This window comes from Cupressus sempervirens, chromosome 5, assembly GCF_028749045.1.
Source record: "Cupressus sempervirens isolate cs-2001-9-10 chromosome 5, ASM2874904v1, whole genome shotgun sequence".
In the NCBI taxonomy this organism is placed as follows: Eukaryota; Viridiplantae; Streptophyta; class Pinopsida; order Cupressales; family Cupressaceae; genus Cupressus; species Cupressus sempervirens.
The window spans coordinates 945,103,352-945,120,899 of NC_143122.1; the positions used below are offsets into that span (position 1 = coordinate 945,103,352).

Genomic DNA, 17,548 nt, shown 5'->3' on the forward strand with positions numbered 1-17,548 from the left:
AAGGGCTTCCAGTTTTAAGAATTTTTCTATAAAATATTTGTTCCCTAAATTTACCCATTAATTCTTCTAAAAGGTTTGGTTATAAAGTCTAACCCTAGCTCCATAATTTCATTGGATCTATGCATATGAAAGTTTCTCATAAAGATTTTAACTTCCCATAACAAAATGCATACAACCAAAAATATGGAAATCTTTAGAAAGCATTCAAAAGACACGAAGAAGATAGGAAGTGTAAGAAATGAGATTTCATATGCAAAATTCACAAGTGTCTACCTGAACACTGATGCTAATCCAGTTCTCCTTAGAACCCGCAGAGCAAACTCCTTCCTTCTCCCACGTTCCCAGGTCCTCCAAACATGCTCCCTAAGCTTCTAGGACTGTCTAAATATAAAGAACTCTCAAGAAGCACCTAGAATGTCTCTAGAAACAGCCAGAAGGCATTGACAACTAAGCATGAGTCTTTTCCAACCTTCTAGATGAGTCATAAGGTTGTACACACCATGTGCTTAATTTGTGCACTAACTCCTATGTTGTTGACATATGTGCAATCAAAAGGTGTGTTAACTCCTAGGCAAGCTTATAACTTTTATTTTAATTCTTTTATCTTTTCTATTATTATTATTTATTTATTATTTTATTATTATTTTTATTATTAATTTTAATTTCTAATTTCTTTTATTTAATTTGTTTCTCAATTAATTTCCATTTAATTAATTAAAATCAAAATATCTAAAGATCGCGATATTATATTAATTTTTTTCAAATAATTAAATTATTAATTAAATCTTTTAATTTTAGACTAAATTAATAGAAAATTCACCATAGACCTCCAAGATAAAATGTGAAAACACATCATAGAACAATCCATACAAAAGCAGTCTAAAGGGTTAAAAATCACAAATTATGTCATCCAACACATTCAAAAGGTAAAATATCTTGTATACTTGTCCTACCTCACTAGGACAAATGGTTTAGGGGTTTAGGATTTGGACTTGAGAATTTATCTCTCTTCTCTTACCATTGAGACAATGCGATAGGGTATGCTCATCCTGGCAATTCAGGGAAGTCGATACCCAGTACCTGCAACCTGTATAAAAACTATGCATGTACATACAATATATATATATATATATATATATATATATATATATATATATACACTAAGCTAAATAGGCAATGGAAGGAAGTGGTGCATCGTGTAGATCCCGACTAGCAGGTGACTATGACTCCCTTCCTTAACCACATCAGAAATGCCATACATAAGAACAAACATGCACACCATACACATGCAAGTATGGGGTAAGTATCCATAAGAAAACACATGTGATAATAAATCATCTAACTAATCATCATCAATAACTGGAAATAATGTAATAATCATCATGCACATATGAAATGTAGAGTCTAAGTAATCTCATTATACATCAACTGAATCTATAGCATAATATCTGATAGTATCAAAACAATGCTACTAACCATCAACATAAAACTAGTCTAACATAGTCCGAAAATAATAACAACAATGTATCCAGAAAGATGTGAACGAGGGCAGGCACTACATCCACCCACCCTAGGATTAGGCTTACTCTTGGAAGCCTAAAAAAAAGTAGGGATATAACTCTCGTAATCTAGCTGCATCCTCCCATGTAGCTGAAGAATCATCAGTACAGTCCCATTGGACCATTACCTGCTCGATGGTTCGACCCTTGAGGGTCAACTCTCGTTGCTCTAGAATATGGACCGGCTCCAAAGCTAGTTGCCCTTCCTCTACCTACAATGCATTCCAATCAAGAACATGTACAACATCAGGGATATACTGCCTAAGTACTGAAACATGGAAAACATCATGAATGTAGGCTAGGCTAGGTGGTAAAGCAAGGCGATAAGCAACTGGGCCAATCTTCTCTAGAATTTTGAATGGTCCCACAAAACAAGGTGCTAGCTTTGAACCCTTTCTGTATCAGATCGAACTCTTCCATGGACACACTCTCAAGAAAAGGTTGTCTCCCACAACAAACTGCTTATCTGTTCTATGGACATCAACATACTTTTTCTGCCTATCATGTGCCGTAGTCAAATGCTCACGGATACGCACTACCTGTTGTTCCATATCATGAAGCATCTCAGGACCCAATAGGATGCGATCCTCAAGACTATCCCAACTCAAGGGTGTACGACAAGGACATCCATATAAATCCTGGAATGGTGCCATGCCAATAGAACTGTGATACTCATTGTTGTAAGAAAACTCCACCAAGTAGAGATAATCCTCCCAATGTGTCTGCCTATCCATCACATACATGCTTAACATATCTTCCAAAACCTAATTCACCCTCTCTGTTTGACCATCTATCTTTGGGTGATATGTTGAACTAAAATTCAATTGTGCTCCAAGCTCATGCTTTAGTGATGTCCAGAATGTGGATGTGAATACAAGATCCCTATCCGAAATGATCTTTCGGGGAATACCATGTCGTCTCACAATGTCATGCATGAAGACATTAGCTACAGAAGCTTCCGTGTAGGAAGACCTAATTGGTGAAAAATGTACCACCTTAGTCAACCGATCAACAGTGACCATGATAGCATCATGACGACAAACAGTCATAGGTAATTCTACTATGAAGTCCATAGAGATGATGTCCCACTTCCATGAAGGAATGAGATTCGGTTGTAAAAGTCCTATCGGGTGCTGGTGTTCTACCTTGACTCTCTGACACTCAAGAAACCTGGCCACATAATCAGCAATGTCTCACTTCATCCTAAACCAATAGAATAAATGCCGCAAATTTGCATGCATCTTCTTGACACCTGGATGTGCCGAGTAAGGTGTATGATGGGCCTCTACTAGAATCAAGGTGCGAAGCTCATCCTGTAATGACAAATGAATCCTTCTTGAAAGTCTCAAAAGACCACCTAACTCTCAGACGTATCTTGCAAAATTACCCTCCAAAGGTCTTCTTGAATCTATTTCTCTGCACACCTCTTGATACCAAGAATTTGTAGTAAGTGCCTGAAGAATCTAACTCCTCAAATCAACACTAAGAGTCATGGATGATATCACATGTATCCTATGACTCAAAGCATCTACCACCACATTCTCCTTTCCCTGAATGTACTTTAGCTCAAAATCATACTCACATAAAAATTCCATCCATCACCTTTGGCGAGCATTCAAATTAGGCTAAGTGAAAATGTACTAAAGACTGTGATGATCAATATGTAGCTCGAGTTTGTGCCCCAACAAGAAATGTCTCCACCTTGTCAAATCATGAACTACCATTGCTAACTCAAGATCATGTGTAGGATAATTTAGCTTGTGATACCGTCCATTCTGCATCAAAACCACTCCAATCCCTTCTAGGGAAGCATCTATACACACCATGAAATCACCTTTTGGATCAGGTACTGCTAAGATCAGTGCACTGGTCAAAAGCTCCTTGAGCTTCTGAAATGCTTCCTTGCATTTCTCTGTCCATATAAACTTCTTCCCTTTCCTCTGAAGGGAAGTGATAGGATGCACTATCCTGGAGAAGTTTTGGACAAATCTATGATAATAACCAGCTAGACCCATGAAACTATGAATCTCTGACACATTAGTCAGTGTAGGCCAATCTATTATTGCCTCGATCTTTGAAGGGTCTACATAAATACCATCCCCTAAAATGACGTACCCTAAATACTAAATCTCTGATTTGAAGAATTCACACTTAGCTACATTGGCATAAAGCTGATTGTCTCTTAAGCATTGTAAAACCAATGACAAGTGTCCCTCATACTCCTTTTGAGACTTAGAATATATCAATATATCATCAAGAAACACAAGTACAAACCTATCAAGATAGGATTGAAACACACCATTCATCAAGCTCATGAAAACTGATGGAACATTAGTCAGCCCAAAAGGTACCACTATGAACTCATAATGCCCATAGCAAGTTTGAAAGGTAGTCTTGTCAATGTTGGCTTCCTTAATGCAAAGCTGGTGATATCCTGACTTAAGGTCAATCTTGGAGAATACTATAGCTCCCTTGATCTGATTAAATAAGTCATCAATCCTAGCTAAAGGATACCTATTCTTTATCATCACCTTATTCAACTGTTTGTAGTCAATACAAAGGCACAAAGAACCGTCTTTCTTTTTCATAAAGAGCACTGGAGCTCCTGATGGTGACACACTAGGTCAAATACTCCCTTTGGCCAAAAGTTCCTCTAGCTGAAGACACAACTCACCCAATTCCTCTGGTAGGAATCGTTCACAAAAACTCTCTAAGAATAGCTCCCAAGTGACACATTCATATCAATGCCCAACTTCTTCTCCTCAATTTTCCCCCAAGTGGCTCCAAAATTCTCTAGATTGGTAATTGCAAATCGTGCCTTAACATTACTATCAAATTCTTGCATAGAAAAAATCCTATCAAGGGCAATAAGCCACTGTTCGGCCACATATCCAGAACCCTACCTGTTAAAGGGCTTGACCTTGGATCTCAAAAGGTCCTTCATCTAAGTGGATACAATGGATCTCTGTCGATCCTTTCGAGGGCTCTTAGACTTGGGTCTATATTCTTGTTCTGTCTGATGTGCCCTATATTGTTCATGAGCAAGAGGTAGGCAATCAAGAATGGTCTGCATCATCTGTCTCAAGTTAACCTCCTCAGACTCAGCTTGGTCCTCTCTACAGCTCTCTTCTTGCTGCTTACTAGCATGCTCTCCTCCACTCTCTTCATGAGCATATCCCCCACGAACAGACTCATGGACACTGATAGCTCTGCCATGACCACTGCCTCTTCCACAACCTCCACCAAGGACTCTAACAAAAGACCTAGTCCTAGATACCATCCTACAACAATATCCAGAATATGAAATACTATTACAACCAAAAGACACATGTTTTGCAAATAGAATAAGTTCAATTTTTAGTTTTGCCTATGTTTAGGTTTAAGTATAATTTTTAGTTTTGAGAACTAAGTGTTGCATATGCAAGTAACAATTTAAGTTCTATTTTAGTTCACCTAGTTTCAAGTTTGAAAGAGATACACATCATAGTTCAAAGTCCTAGTTTGTTCCAAAAATACCCAGAGCTCCCAATGTAGAAACTCAGGCTCTGATACCAAATGTAATGCCCCACCAAGGGATCCAAAGAATTAACCTAAAGTTTCACTAAGTTTGGTAGAATTTTTTTTTTAAACATGAAAGTAAAACCATTCATAACATAGTAGTGAAAGCAATAACAATATTCAACTAAAAGTAAACATAACATCCATACATAATAGGTTACATTCTTTAAGGATCCCTTAACGTTGAATCATATCTAAATTAACTATTAATGAATCCTTCTAATACAACATCCACATGATATAATAATAAAAAGTCCAATGTTCATACATTACATTTCTTATTGCTTGATCATCCACTATACATGTCACAAGGTATGAAAGGCTTAAAAGAATATACATATGTATAAATAAAGTACATCATCATTAATGATATAAACATCCATCAAAAAAGGATAACCATTTAACACAAACATATATAACTAAGTGCACGGTTCCTCCCAACCGTTAATAGCATCATTAGACCATTGTGGGTCCTAGCCATCCCTCAGTGCATAACATTACAAATCACCGAAGAGATCATTAGTATTATCAAATAGGAATGTCACTTCTAGAGACATACTACATCATATGTAGAAAGTAATCTAACATGCAAAATAAAGCATAAGATAACAACATCTAACATATGCAAATCATCAATGTAAGGATACATGTCCACCATCATAATCCATGAGCAGAATGAAGATAGATGCCACAAAGAATACATCAGCCACGGTGTCTCAGACGGATCTCAAATGATAAGAGTGAAAAAGCACTACCACCCGACCGCGTGGAACCTAAATGGGCCACTCCCACCATGTTGAGGAGATAATCTCAAGTCCCAAATAGGTTATCAAATCACATAGCACAAATACTCTCTAAGTCAAGGAATCCTAAAAGTATACTAACTCAAAGGTTCCAATCACAAAACGACATCTAATCCCAAAGGCACAATAAAGACATGTAGGAAACCTACTATGCAAGTGGGAAAGTGTCATCGCACGAATCACACTAGAGTTACCCTGGCAGCCTCTCAATAGACCCTGGACCCCTAGTGATCCCTATGCAGCCACTAGTATCCTCTCATATAGACAAGGCATACTATGGAATGCAAGGTCACAACCAAGCATTCTCTCTACTCCCATCCTAGTCTGTACTAGCACTCGAGGCATGGGTGAGAACAAAAAATTATCTTTTTAGGTTCATTTAAGTTAGTATTAGGTGTGAATGTTTTTAATTATCAAGACAACTTACAATGAGTTACCCTGGTAGCTTCTTAGGGCCCCAACCCCCATTGTAAGCCACTTCCCGTCACTACAAGTAGATAACCTACCCTAAGCTCATGGAATCATAAATCACAAAATCACCACATTCATATACAAGCAATTGGAAAATATCAAAAGATAATCCATAATAAAAGCATCAAATCTCCATGAGTCAACTAAAAAGCATCCATAGATAATCATGACCACGATAGTTCTCTATTGGCAACTGAAGGTATCCCTGATAATCACAAAAGTCATTGGTTCTTAACAAGCAACCAAAAAGTATCTCAAAGTAATATTGATCAAAGACTCAAAAATGGTTGAGTCAAAACATGTCACAACATGACATCATCAAGATCAGATAACAATTCAACCCCATCAAATAACTGGAAAGTAATCCAATACAACTGATTGATAACTCATAAAAAAGGATACATTTATCACAGCTTACGCAAGAAGACTAAAAAAAATACCAATCAACATGCCATCACATAACCATGGTTGAGTTCATAAAGATCAGAATTAAACGACATCATCATGACATCACAATCATAATCCTCGTGCCTCTAGTAGATGTCCTATAACTAGTCAACACTAGTCAACCCAAAATCCAAAACAAGAAGCATAGAGAAAACACAAAATGCAAGCACATGTTTTGGTTTGCTAAAATCTTATAATTGAACAAAGTGTGGAGGTCTCAAATTTTGTTTTTAGATTTAGATATCGAGTGGAGAAATTTGTACATTATTACTTAACCCATGTACTAGTCTAAAATTTCCCATAACTCTAGAATCGATTTCCAATTATTCTAATGATATATTGTTTATATAAATGTTATTTGAAAATGACCCCCATCAAAATTACATTGTAAATTTTTAACATGAAAAATTATTGATTCTTTTCATTATCATCTTTTCTTCATAATTCAAGCCAGTCAAATAATTAAATTGAACCTATATTATTAGACTATAATATTATAAAATAATTTATTATTATAAAGAATGATCCATTAATTCAAATCATTTTTACATATAATAATTATTTATTATTAATAACATATATACATATATACTTATATACATATATATACATATATATACATACATACATACATATATATATATATATATATATATATACATACATATATATACATATATATATATATATACATACATACATATATATATATATATATATATATATATATATATATATATATATATATATATATATATATATATATATATATATGTATATGTATATATATATATATATATATATATATGTATATGTATATGTATATATATATATATATATATGTATATATATGTATATGTATATATATATATATATGTATATATATGTATATGTATATATATATATATATATAATTATAAACATTTAATAATAATAATAACATTTTATAAACATTATAAAAAAATTGAAATGTAAAAATCGATTTACGAAATACATAACTCCCAACTTATATTAATTATACCACTGACGTGGTCCGCAGTACCCTATGGCAACAGGGCCTGCGATGATAGCGGCGCTGAGTACCGCCTATCGTTGCAGTACCTGCGATGTAGATACTCGGCACTCATTGCCAACAGGGTATGGGCTTCGCCCTCCCAATTTAATTTGTTTAATTTTTTTTAATTTATTATAACATTTTTACAAAAAAAAATGTTTTTAAACCATTGCCATTCAGATTTTATATATATACTTTCCACTACGATTTAACATTCGATTGTTCAATATATGTATGTATGTATGTATGTATGTATGCATGTATGCATATATATGTATGTATGTATGTATGTATATATATATAAATGTATATATGTATATATATATAAATGTATGTATGTATATATATATACACGTAGAGTTTTATTAAGCACTACAGCATAAACACACACACACACACACACACACACACATATATATGTATATATATATATATGCATATGTATATACATGTATATATATGTATATGTATACACATACACATACACATACACATACACATACACATACACATACACATACACATACACATACATACATACATACATACATACATACATACATACATACATATATATATATATATATATATATATATATATATATATATATATATATATATGTATGTATGTAGTTTTGAAAAATATATAAACATGTATATTTCTACAGAGAACATATACACAATTTTTTTAAAGGGCTTCCAGTTTTAAGAAATTTCCTATAAAATATTTGTTCCCTAAATTTACCCATTAATTCTTCTAAAAGGTTTGGCTATAAATTCTAACCCTAGCTCCATAATTTCATCGGATCTATGCATATGAAAGTTTCTCATAAAGATTTTAACTTCCCATAACAAAATGCATACAACCAAAAATATGGAAATCCTTAGAAAGCATTCAGAAGACACAAAAAAGACAAGAAGTGCAAGAAATGAGATTTCATATGCAAAATTCACAAGTGTCTACTTGGACACTGATGCTAATCCACTTCTCCTCAAAACCCGCAGAGCAAGCTTCTTCCTTCTCCCACGTTCCTGGGTCCTCCAAACATGCTCCCTAAGCTTCTAGGAGTGTCTAAATATAAAAAACTCTCAAGAAGCACCTAGAATGTCTCTAGAAACAACTAGAAGGTGCTGACAACTAAGCATGAGTCTTTTCCAACCTTCTAGATGAGTCATAAGGTTGTAGACACCATGTGCTTAATTTGTGTGCTAACTCCTGTGTTGTTGACATATGTGCAATCAAAAGGTGCGTTAACTCCTAGGCAAGCTTATAACTTTTATTTTAATTCTTTTATCTTTTCTATTATTATTATTTATTTATTATTTTTATTATTAATTTTAATTTCTAATTTCTTTTATTTAATTCTTTTCTCAATTAATTTCCATTTAATTAATTAAAATCAAAGTATCTAAAGATCATGATATTATATTAATTTTTTCCAAATAATTAAATTATTAATTAAATCTTTTAATTTTAGACTTAATTAATAGAAAATTCACCATAGACTTCCAAGATAAAATATGAAAACCCATCATAGAAAAATCCATACAAAATCAGTCTAAAGGGTTAAAAAATATGATTTATGTCATCCGACACATTCAGAAGGTAAAATATCTTGGATACTTGTCCTACCTCACTAGGACAAATGGTTTAGGGGTTTAAGTTTTGGACTTGAGAATTTATCTCCCTTCTCTTACCATTGAGACAGTGCAATAGGGTACACTCATCCTGGCAATTCAGGGAAGTCGATACTCGGTACCTGCAACCTACATAAAAACCATGCATGTACATGCAATATATATATATGCTAAGCTAAACAGACAATGGCATGAAGTGGTGCATTGTGTAGATCTCGACTAGTAGGTGACTACGACTCCCTTCCTTAACCACATTAGAAATGCCATACATAAGAACAAACATGCACACCATACACATGCAAGTATCGGGTAGGTATCCATAAGAAAAACACATGTGATAATAAACCATCTAACTAATGATCATCAATAACTGGAAATAATGTAATAATCATCAATGTACATATGAAATGTAGAGTCTAAGTAATCTCATCATACATCAACTGAATCCATAGCATAATATCTGATAGTATCAAAACAATGCTACTAACCATCAACATAAAACTAGTCTAACATAGTCTGACAATAATAACAACAATGTATCTAGAAAGATGTGAACGAGGGCATGCACTACAACATGCATACTTGTCTTATTGTTGTCTCCTCTTTATTTTTCATTTCATGTTTTGTATTTGAGAAGTTCATACTTGCAATGTTTTGAATTTATCCACTCTTTGTTTGAATAGCAAAGATGTTTAGACTATAAGTTTGTTAAATAACTCACTTGGTTCATCCTCAACTAAGCTCTTCCTCTATCATTAATACTGAGTCCATTTGGTTCTTAATGTAGATTGTATGTTGAGCCTATCGGGCTCAACCTCCCTTTGTTTACTGAGTTCTCTTGACATCCAATGTGTCGAGCTTCACCCTTCCTTTTAGTGACCAAGCTCACTCGACACCTTCTTGTGTTGAGTTTCCTTTTGCTACCAAGTTCTCTCAGATCCATTGTGTGTTGAGCTAACTCAACACCATCTCCTTGCCAATTGACACCTTTGGTTGCCAAGGCAAAAATCCAAAACATTTTGAAGAAAAGCCCCAGTCCAAATGATTGTAAGATTTGGCACCCTATTTGGAGGGCTTAAGTCTAGGGATAGAAATGAAAAACATGATATAAAATGGGACTAGCAAAACCAGGGATATCAATGCACTTGAATCCATTTTCTACTATAATCATTCATAAGCATTCATCTATTCCTAAGAGCACTTTAAAACATTCAAAACAAAAAAATATAGACACTATCCCTATACCCTTATAACTTATCAGGTATAGGTGCTAGTATATTTTATGTTGATTATGTTGATTTCCTTATTAGAGGGTATAAATAATATTAGATTTAGTTTTATTTATGTATAGGGATAAAAAAAATTCAAGGTTCACATTATAAATTAAAATCTACAGCTTCGTAACAATTAAAAATTCAATTTTGTTCAAACTTAATTATTTATTATCTATGTTAGCATAATTGAGTCATAACCTCATTTGATGAGTAGTTCCTAGATTACAATATATACTAGATCAATCAATTCATAATCATTCCTGGTTTCATTTGCTTAATGATAAATCTTTGTTGTAGTTCCATTAGGATTTTAGTGACAAGTGAAACCATATTTCTTTTGTTAAAAGAACAATGTGTTGCATTACGACTTATATATTGTATTTTTTAATACTTTGACATAATATTTTCATATTGGAAAAATTTAACTTAAACCAATTTCATGAATTAATTATTCACATTTAATCTTTGTATTCAAAATACATGAAGATTGTTTATAACTATTAGTCATTTTTAAAAGATGAATGAGCCACTATTTTTTACATAATTATATTATCGCTATAACAAAAGTAACAATGTCTAATATTTCTCTATTATATTTGCATGTTAACTAGTAATTTGATAATATTATAGCTATGTTTTATCAATAAACTGAATCAAAATATCAAAGGGCTTTTGGTCTATTGGTGAAGTTGAAAGACTCACAAAGAGCCCATTGGGGATCAAGTCTTCTTGGATGAATTTGGTGGAATGAATACCTAGTCTTTAGTCCATAACCAAATACAACTTGATTAATTAAACTTTTTAATTTTTTTTTAATATCTACCTATTACATCAAGTATCATTAAAATAGAGCAATTGCAGAACTATTTAATAAAAATAAAATACATACCCACAACTATAATACTTAACACATTAAATCAATATTTATATATTGATCTAAATTCTATTAAACATATAATTTAAAATATTATTGATTAAAAAAAATTCATAGATGAAACTAACAATGAGCAGCTATTCAGAACATCTTATTTATAAAGATTTATCATTTAAAAAAAAAAGATATTTAAAAAAAAAATTAAAATATATAAGATATTTATATACACTAGCTTGCAACATATTTGAGTTTCAGCCTAAACTATCAAAACTTTTCCAATACCTTTCCAATAATTAAAATGCTTAGCAGGTTAACAACATTAAACAAGCTATCAAGATCTTCCAATGATAATAAAACAAAATAAAAGTTATTAACATTTATAACTAAAATATGTCAACAACTAGAATATATATGTTTTATTATTATCAGAGAAAGGATTACAATATTTGCAATACACACTAAGCCGTCTAAGACTATGGACAGCTAAAATATTACTTAGCACATTATAAGATCAACATATGTATGGTATCTTTATTTACAATATTTTTGGCAGGCACCAAATTTCTATCATATACCCAACGTAGACATATTCTACTTGACACTCATCTCCCTCATAGCTCTGAAGCGTGGCTCCTTATCTTCATATTTCTCCTTAACATAAACACTCATATAATCACCAAACTGAAACTTGGGATATTTTCTGAAATCATTGCCACCATCATCTTTCTTGACATCAGTCTTGGCGGCCTTCACTGCAGGATAAATCATTGCAGAGTATGATGGGTTATAAAACGATGCCACTGATAGACGGTTGCCATTCTCAGTGGGAAGAATACGATGCCATGCACTCTTGTACCTTCCTCCACTAATGGCTTCCAACTGATCTCCGATGTCAATCACAATGGAATGTGACATGGGTTGTACGTCAATCCATTCTCCCTCACTGAGAACCTGCAAACCAGGCACTTCATCGTCTTGGAAGAGAAGAATGATGCCCCCTGCGTCTGTGTGAGCACGAATTCCCTTCATAAGCTCTGGCCTTGGGCAGGGAGGATAATGGCTCACCTTGGTGCCAAAAAATGGCTTATCGTCACCTGCAAACACTTCTTTCAGATACCCTTTTTCAAGCCCTAGATTCATGCTTATTATCTCAAGCAAGGTCTCTGCTAGTTTGTATATCTCCTTTCTGAATTCCTCCATTGTTTCCCTACATGCATAAATGTCCATTAATACATTAGATTCTTATAATAAGGGATGAAGTATAATTGTATCAACAAGTTTCAAATAATTATTTTCTTACTTGTTGGCATGATACATTCTACACTGATACAGTGCAGTTCAATACTATTTATGTGTTGACAAAAATTCTTATCTTAATTATTGATGAGAGATATTTCATAATAATAAAAAGGAATAGAGTTTATTGAATGAAGATTATTGACATGAATGTATGAACAAGAATTCTTATATTAATTAATAAGATAAGATATTTTTATATTAGTTAATAAGATAAAATATTTTTATAATGATAGAAGTAGTGGAGTTTAATCAACATACGTTAACAAATTTATTTATTTATTTACTGTCATTTTAATTATTGATGGAAAATATTGTTTAATGCAATGGAAAACAAAATGTAATGACGTGAAAGTGTTAACAAAAAAATCTGATCTTATTGGACATGCTACAATGATAAGAAGTAGTGACGTATAGTCACCTAAACGTCTTAACAAAAAGTCCTGATTTTTATCTTAATTAATAATGGATGACATTCTAGAGTAACAACAAGGGATGGAGTGTACTGTGGACATGTTAACAAAAACTCTTTACTTTTATCATGATTTGATAGTTATTTACACTTCCAAATATTGAATTTGATTTGTTTCTATGTGTATAGTAAATGGAATAGTTTTAAATAATATAAAAAAACTTTTAAGTAAATAAAATAGTTCTAAAATGATGCCTACAATTTATTTTTATATAGATGTATCTTTTTGAATTGAATACAATTTCAAATAACTTATTCATTTGAACATCAACACTAGACCTATACAAATTCTATACTAACAAACACTCAAAATTGTCTATAGAAGATCAAGAATAACTATGAAATTTTATTTTTATTAAAAAAAATCTATATTATAATAAAAAATAAGAATTTTATAAAATTAAGTTTAAATCTCTACAATAAAAATCTAATATTTTAACTGGTTAAACTCAACTATCTACACTAGTTTATAAGTTTATAAGTAATCAACTAACCAATTTTGTAAGACCGGCTATCGAATTCTAATAATTTATAACATTATATTGTTTATGAACATCATGAAGTATACCTGAAATTGTCTGGCTGTGATGGCCAAGAATTTGAAGCTTCGAGCTCACTGATTATAAAGGCATCTTCCCAATCCACGTCCTCCATCTGAGCACACTTGTTTCCATTGGCTTCTGCTACCATGGCATCGTTGAGCATCTTGACAGGCAAAGACTCTTTGAAGCTTTTCTCTCTGGTAAGCTTGTAATTCTCCGAGCATACCTTATTAACAACGTCCATGAGGCTATGGGATATACCATGGTTCAAAAGCTGAAATCATTGACAAAAACTGATAAATGGTATGCAAGTATATTATAGAAGAAGAAAAGTGAAGCGAGTCGGTAAGTCACTACTGTAAGACAATAAAGTGACGCCAATTTTCTGAACATTGTTACTTGGTAAGTCAGTACATATTGTAGGCTAACTCTAAAAACTCTTCAGTCAACTAATATAACCAGGGAACTTGGGAAGATAATGATTTATGCTTTGTATTAAAATGGAGATTTAATTCACGGTCTACTATGCCTTTACACAACATAATACTGTGCAGATATAAGAAAACAAAACCTACCAATCAATCTTTTTGGTTTCAAACTTTCAAGATCCAAATAGCAAGCTCAAGGGTTGAAAGTTACACTTCCAACTATTTGATAAATTGATACTAAATAACGCAGAATAATTTATAGAATACATATATCAAGTGATACTAAAGAATGTAGAATAATTCTATAAAATTTAATTTCAAGTTAAAACATTAATTTTAACAGTTTGGTATGACAAAAAGTTAAACATCATGGTCAATCTCTATATAAAAATTGATATTTATAAACTATCCTTACATCTAAACCTGCATCAATGTCAGTGAACTTCCAAATCAACAATTTTAACACGATTTAGGGAGGTGGTTAGTCAGTCCACGAGATCAAACCCTAAAACTAGTCCAACAACGCCTCTGTGACATAACTCTGGAGAATTGAACTACCCTAAAACTAGTCCAACAACGCCTCTGTGACATAACTCTGGAGAATTGAACTTGGCTTGAGACTACAATGCCACGTATAGATTGATGAATCGATCTTGGGTTGAGACTCTAATACCACATATAGATTTTCTACATTGACATCAGCACTTTAACCTAGACCTAGAGTGGCTGTCACCCATCAAGATCAACTGCCAGAGATGTTGTAAACCATCTATGTTTGAATTTCGAAAAGGAAATCTTCCATTACACCATACATGAGTCCATCTCTTGGGTTGTACAAATTACGTTTTATGCAGCAATCACATGATTCGGACAGCAGAGGGAGCTGAGTATCAAACAAACAAGCATTGTGCTCGAACTAGAGGAGACGTGGAGTTTCTGCATCCGATCATATAAAATAAGACATCCAAATTGTAGTTATGATAATAAGACATTTGAATTGCCAAACTCTGAAGTTTTAAAAGTTTTGACATGACAATATGCTGGTTGATAAAGAATCCAAGACATTTCAGTACTAAAACATCACGGTCAAGTTCTAAACAAGGTCAAAATCTATAGGCGGTAGACTTTCAAAACAATAGTGTTTTCTGGTGATGGTTATCCATGAGCTCAACTCTTAAATATAGTCCAACAAGCCCCTTGACATAACTATGGAGAATTGAACTTGGGTTGAAAAACGGATACTACATATAGATTTACGTTTACCTACAAAATTAATATGGGACCTTAAAACTATTATCTGGTACATGAAAACAACACATACAACAGAAAATCAAATAATCCAAAGTTTGAGTCCACGCCAGAAGACCAAACAGAGATTCTACTAAAGAATTTGATTTCTAAAAGTTTTTAATCCTATGAGAGATGATATATATAAGACATCCAAACTTCAGTTCTATGCTAACCCCAATCATGTCCTGAAACAAAATGCCAACCAAAACTATTTCAAAACAAAAATTAACCATTAGAAAACACCCATTCACCTGAAAGAACCCAGGTGTCTCACAAGCATTTGCAATACTAGCCATGATATCTACTCTTCCTTCACCATTGAAATTCGCCATGTCTATCACTGGGATGGCCATTTTTCAGATTTTATGAAGAGCACAAACCAAATTAAACTAATACGGTACGACTAGGTACTCAAAACAACAAATTCTTATACAACACACCCGCGAGTTTTTCTAAGAATAAAAACATATGAAAGGCATCTGTGATGTTTTTAGTTATGAGAATAGTGATATTTATAGGAAATTGGAGAAGGAGGAGGAAACTTCTTCTTCATTCTTGGGTCCCTCAAAGTCAATTCAATCCTTCACCGACACAAATTCCTGTCAGTGCAGTCAGTATCTTGAATAACTGAAAACGCGTAAAATGATCTTATCTACTGCTGCTTTATCTTCATCTTCCTGAATATGTCAATTCGTTATCATTAGCTGCTTCATAAATTGAGGCGTCAGTCAGTCAGTTCAGTTTGTTAACTTTTGGATGAATTTTCTCATTAACTACCATTGTTCTTTAATGTAACTGACACATTGCCTGTTCCGTCTCTTTCAGTCAAAGGCATCTGTCCTTAGCCATTCCAAAAGCAAAACATTAAAAAAAATGTGTATTGGGTTCCTCGCAATTTCCTTTGTTCAATCAACCACCAAATATTGACTTAAAACCCAACACAGTGCTCAAGGTATGTACAATTAGAAAGTATTAGCGTGGAGATTTGCGCCACCCAATTCTTTCAATTAACATATATGTGAAGAACTACATTTTGACAGAAATGTTTCATATTTAGTGCCGTTTTTCTAATAAACATTTGGAGTTGTTAGCTTTCTTACTTCGTGCCTTTGCAGTATTATAATCTATCTTCAACAACTTTGCCCAAAATGGAAGGAATGGCATCTTAAAAGACACTATAGTGGCAATAAAATATTGGGTATCAATGTGAATACATAATGATCTAATTTGCAGTTCACATGGAGCCAATGCTTTTGGTAGACCAAGAAGTAAATTTACTTTGTTTGCTTCAATTATGGGACACTGATGTAACATGGAAGAGTATGGGTGAGTGGGCGCCTGCTCCAATAGAACTCACCAAAACCCACTAGAGGGAAAGGTGCCCATGCATGTGCCGGTTTATTCAATAAGGGTACTCCCTGTGTTGACTGCTTTTAAATAAAAGTTTGTCATGATGAGATTGTGTGCTGCATGTGATCTTTGGAAAGCCTGTAGCTGAGAGAATAGACTACGTTACAAAATATTTTATTGAACTGTTAGAGTTGATGGTTTAGTAAACAAAAGTCTAGTTAGGTTTTTAGGGAATATATGTTTTGTAACATAATGGTATTATATATTTATTGTTTAATAAAATACAAATGAGGAAAACTTAAACCTTAAGATAACTATTTAAAATATGTTTTCTTTTCCATTAAGTATAAGTCAAAGGTTAGGAAGAGGTAAAATTTGATTATCTTATTAAGGAGTCATTCAAGGGGATAAGTGAATTAACACTTTTCAATCTAGAAGGGGATATATAATAGACAAGTTCATAGCACCTTGCAATAATAAAAAAGCTTTCCT

At 33.0% G+C, this 17,548-nt stretch overlaps 1 protein-coding gene across 1 annotated transcript; it reads right to left on the reverse strand.

The window, feature by feature from the left end:
• Positions 1-12,069: 12,069 nt before the first annotated feature.
• Positions 12,070-16,167, reverse strand: LOC149559081 (1-aminocyclopropane-1-carboxylate oxidase-like). The gene is made up of 3 exons (XM_089828369.1): positions 15,958-16,167; positions 14,015-14,262; positions 12,070-12,885 (listed from the first exon to the last, which is right to left on the reverse strand). Exons 1-3 carry the CDS (start codon positions 16,057-16,059, stop codon positions 12,270-12,272), a joined length of 966 nt encoding a protein of 321 aa, XP_089684495.1. The 5' UTR covers positions 16,060-16,167; the 3' UTR covers positions 12,070-12,269.
• Positions 16,168-17,548: the final 1,381 nt, after the last annotated feature.

Excerpts from the sequence above, each read along its gene's own strand:
- LOC149559081 (XM_089828369.1), bottom strand. The coding sequence starts at position 16,059 with ATGGCCATCCCAGTGATAGACATGGCGAATTTCAATGGTGAAGGAAGA. Across the intron at positions 14,263-15,957 it reads AGACACCTGGGTTCTTTCAG|CTTTTGAACCATGGTATATC; the intron begins GTGAATGGGTGT and ends CAATGATTTCAG. Across the intron at positions 12,886-14,014 it reads TCACAGCCAGACAATTTCAG|GGAAACAATGGAGGAATTCA; the intron begins GTATACTTCATG and ends TTATGCATGTAG.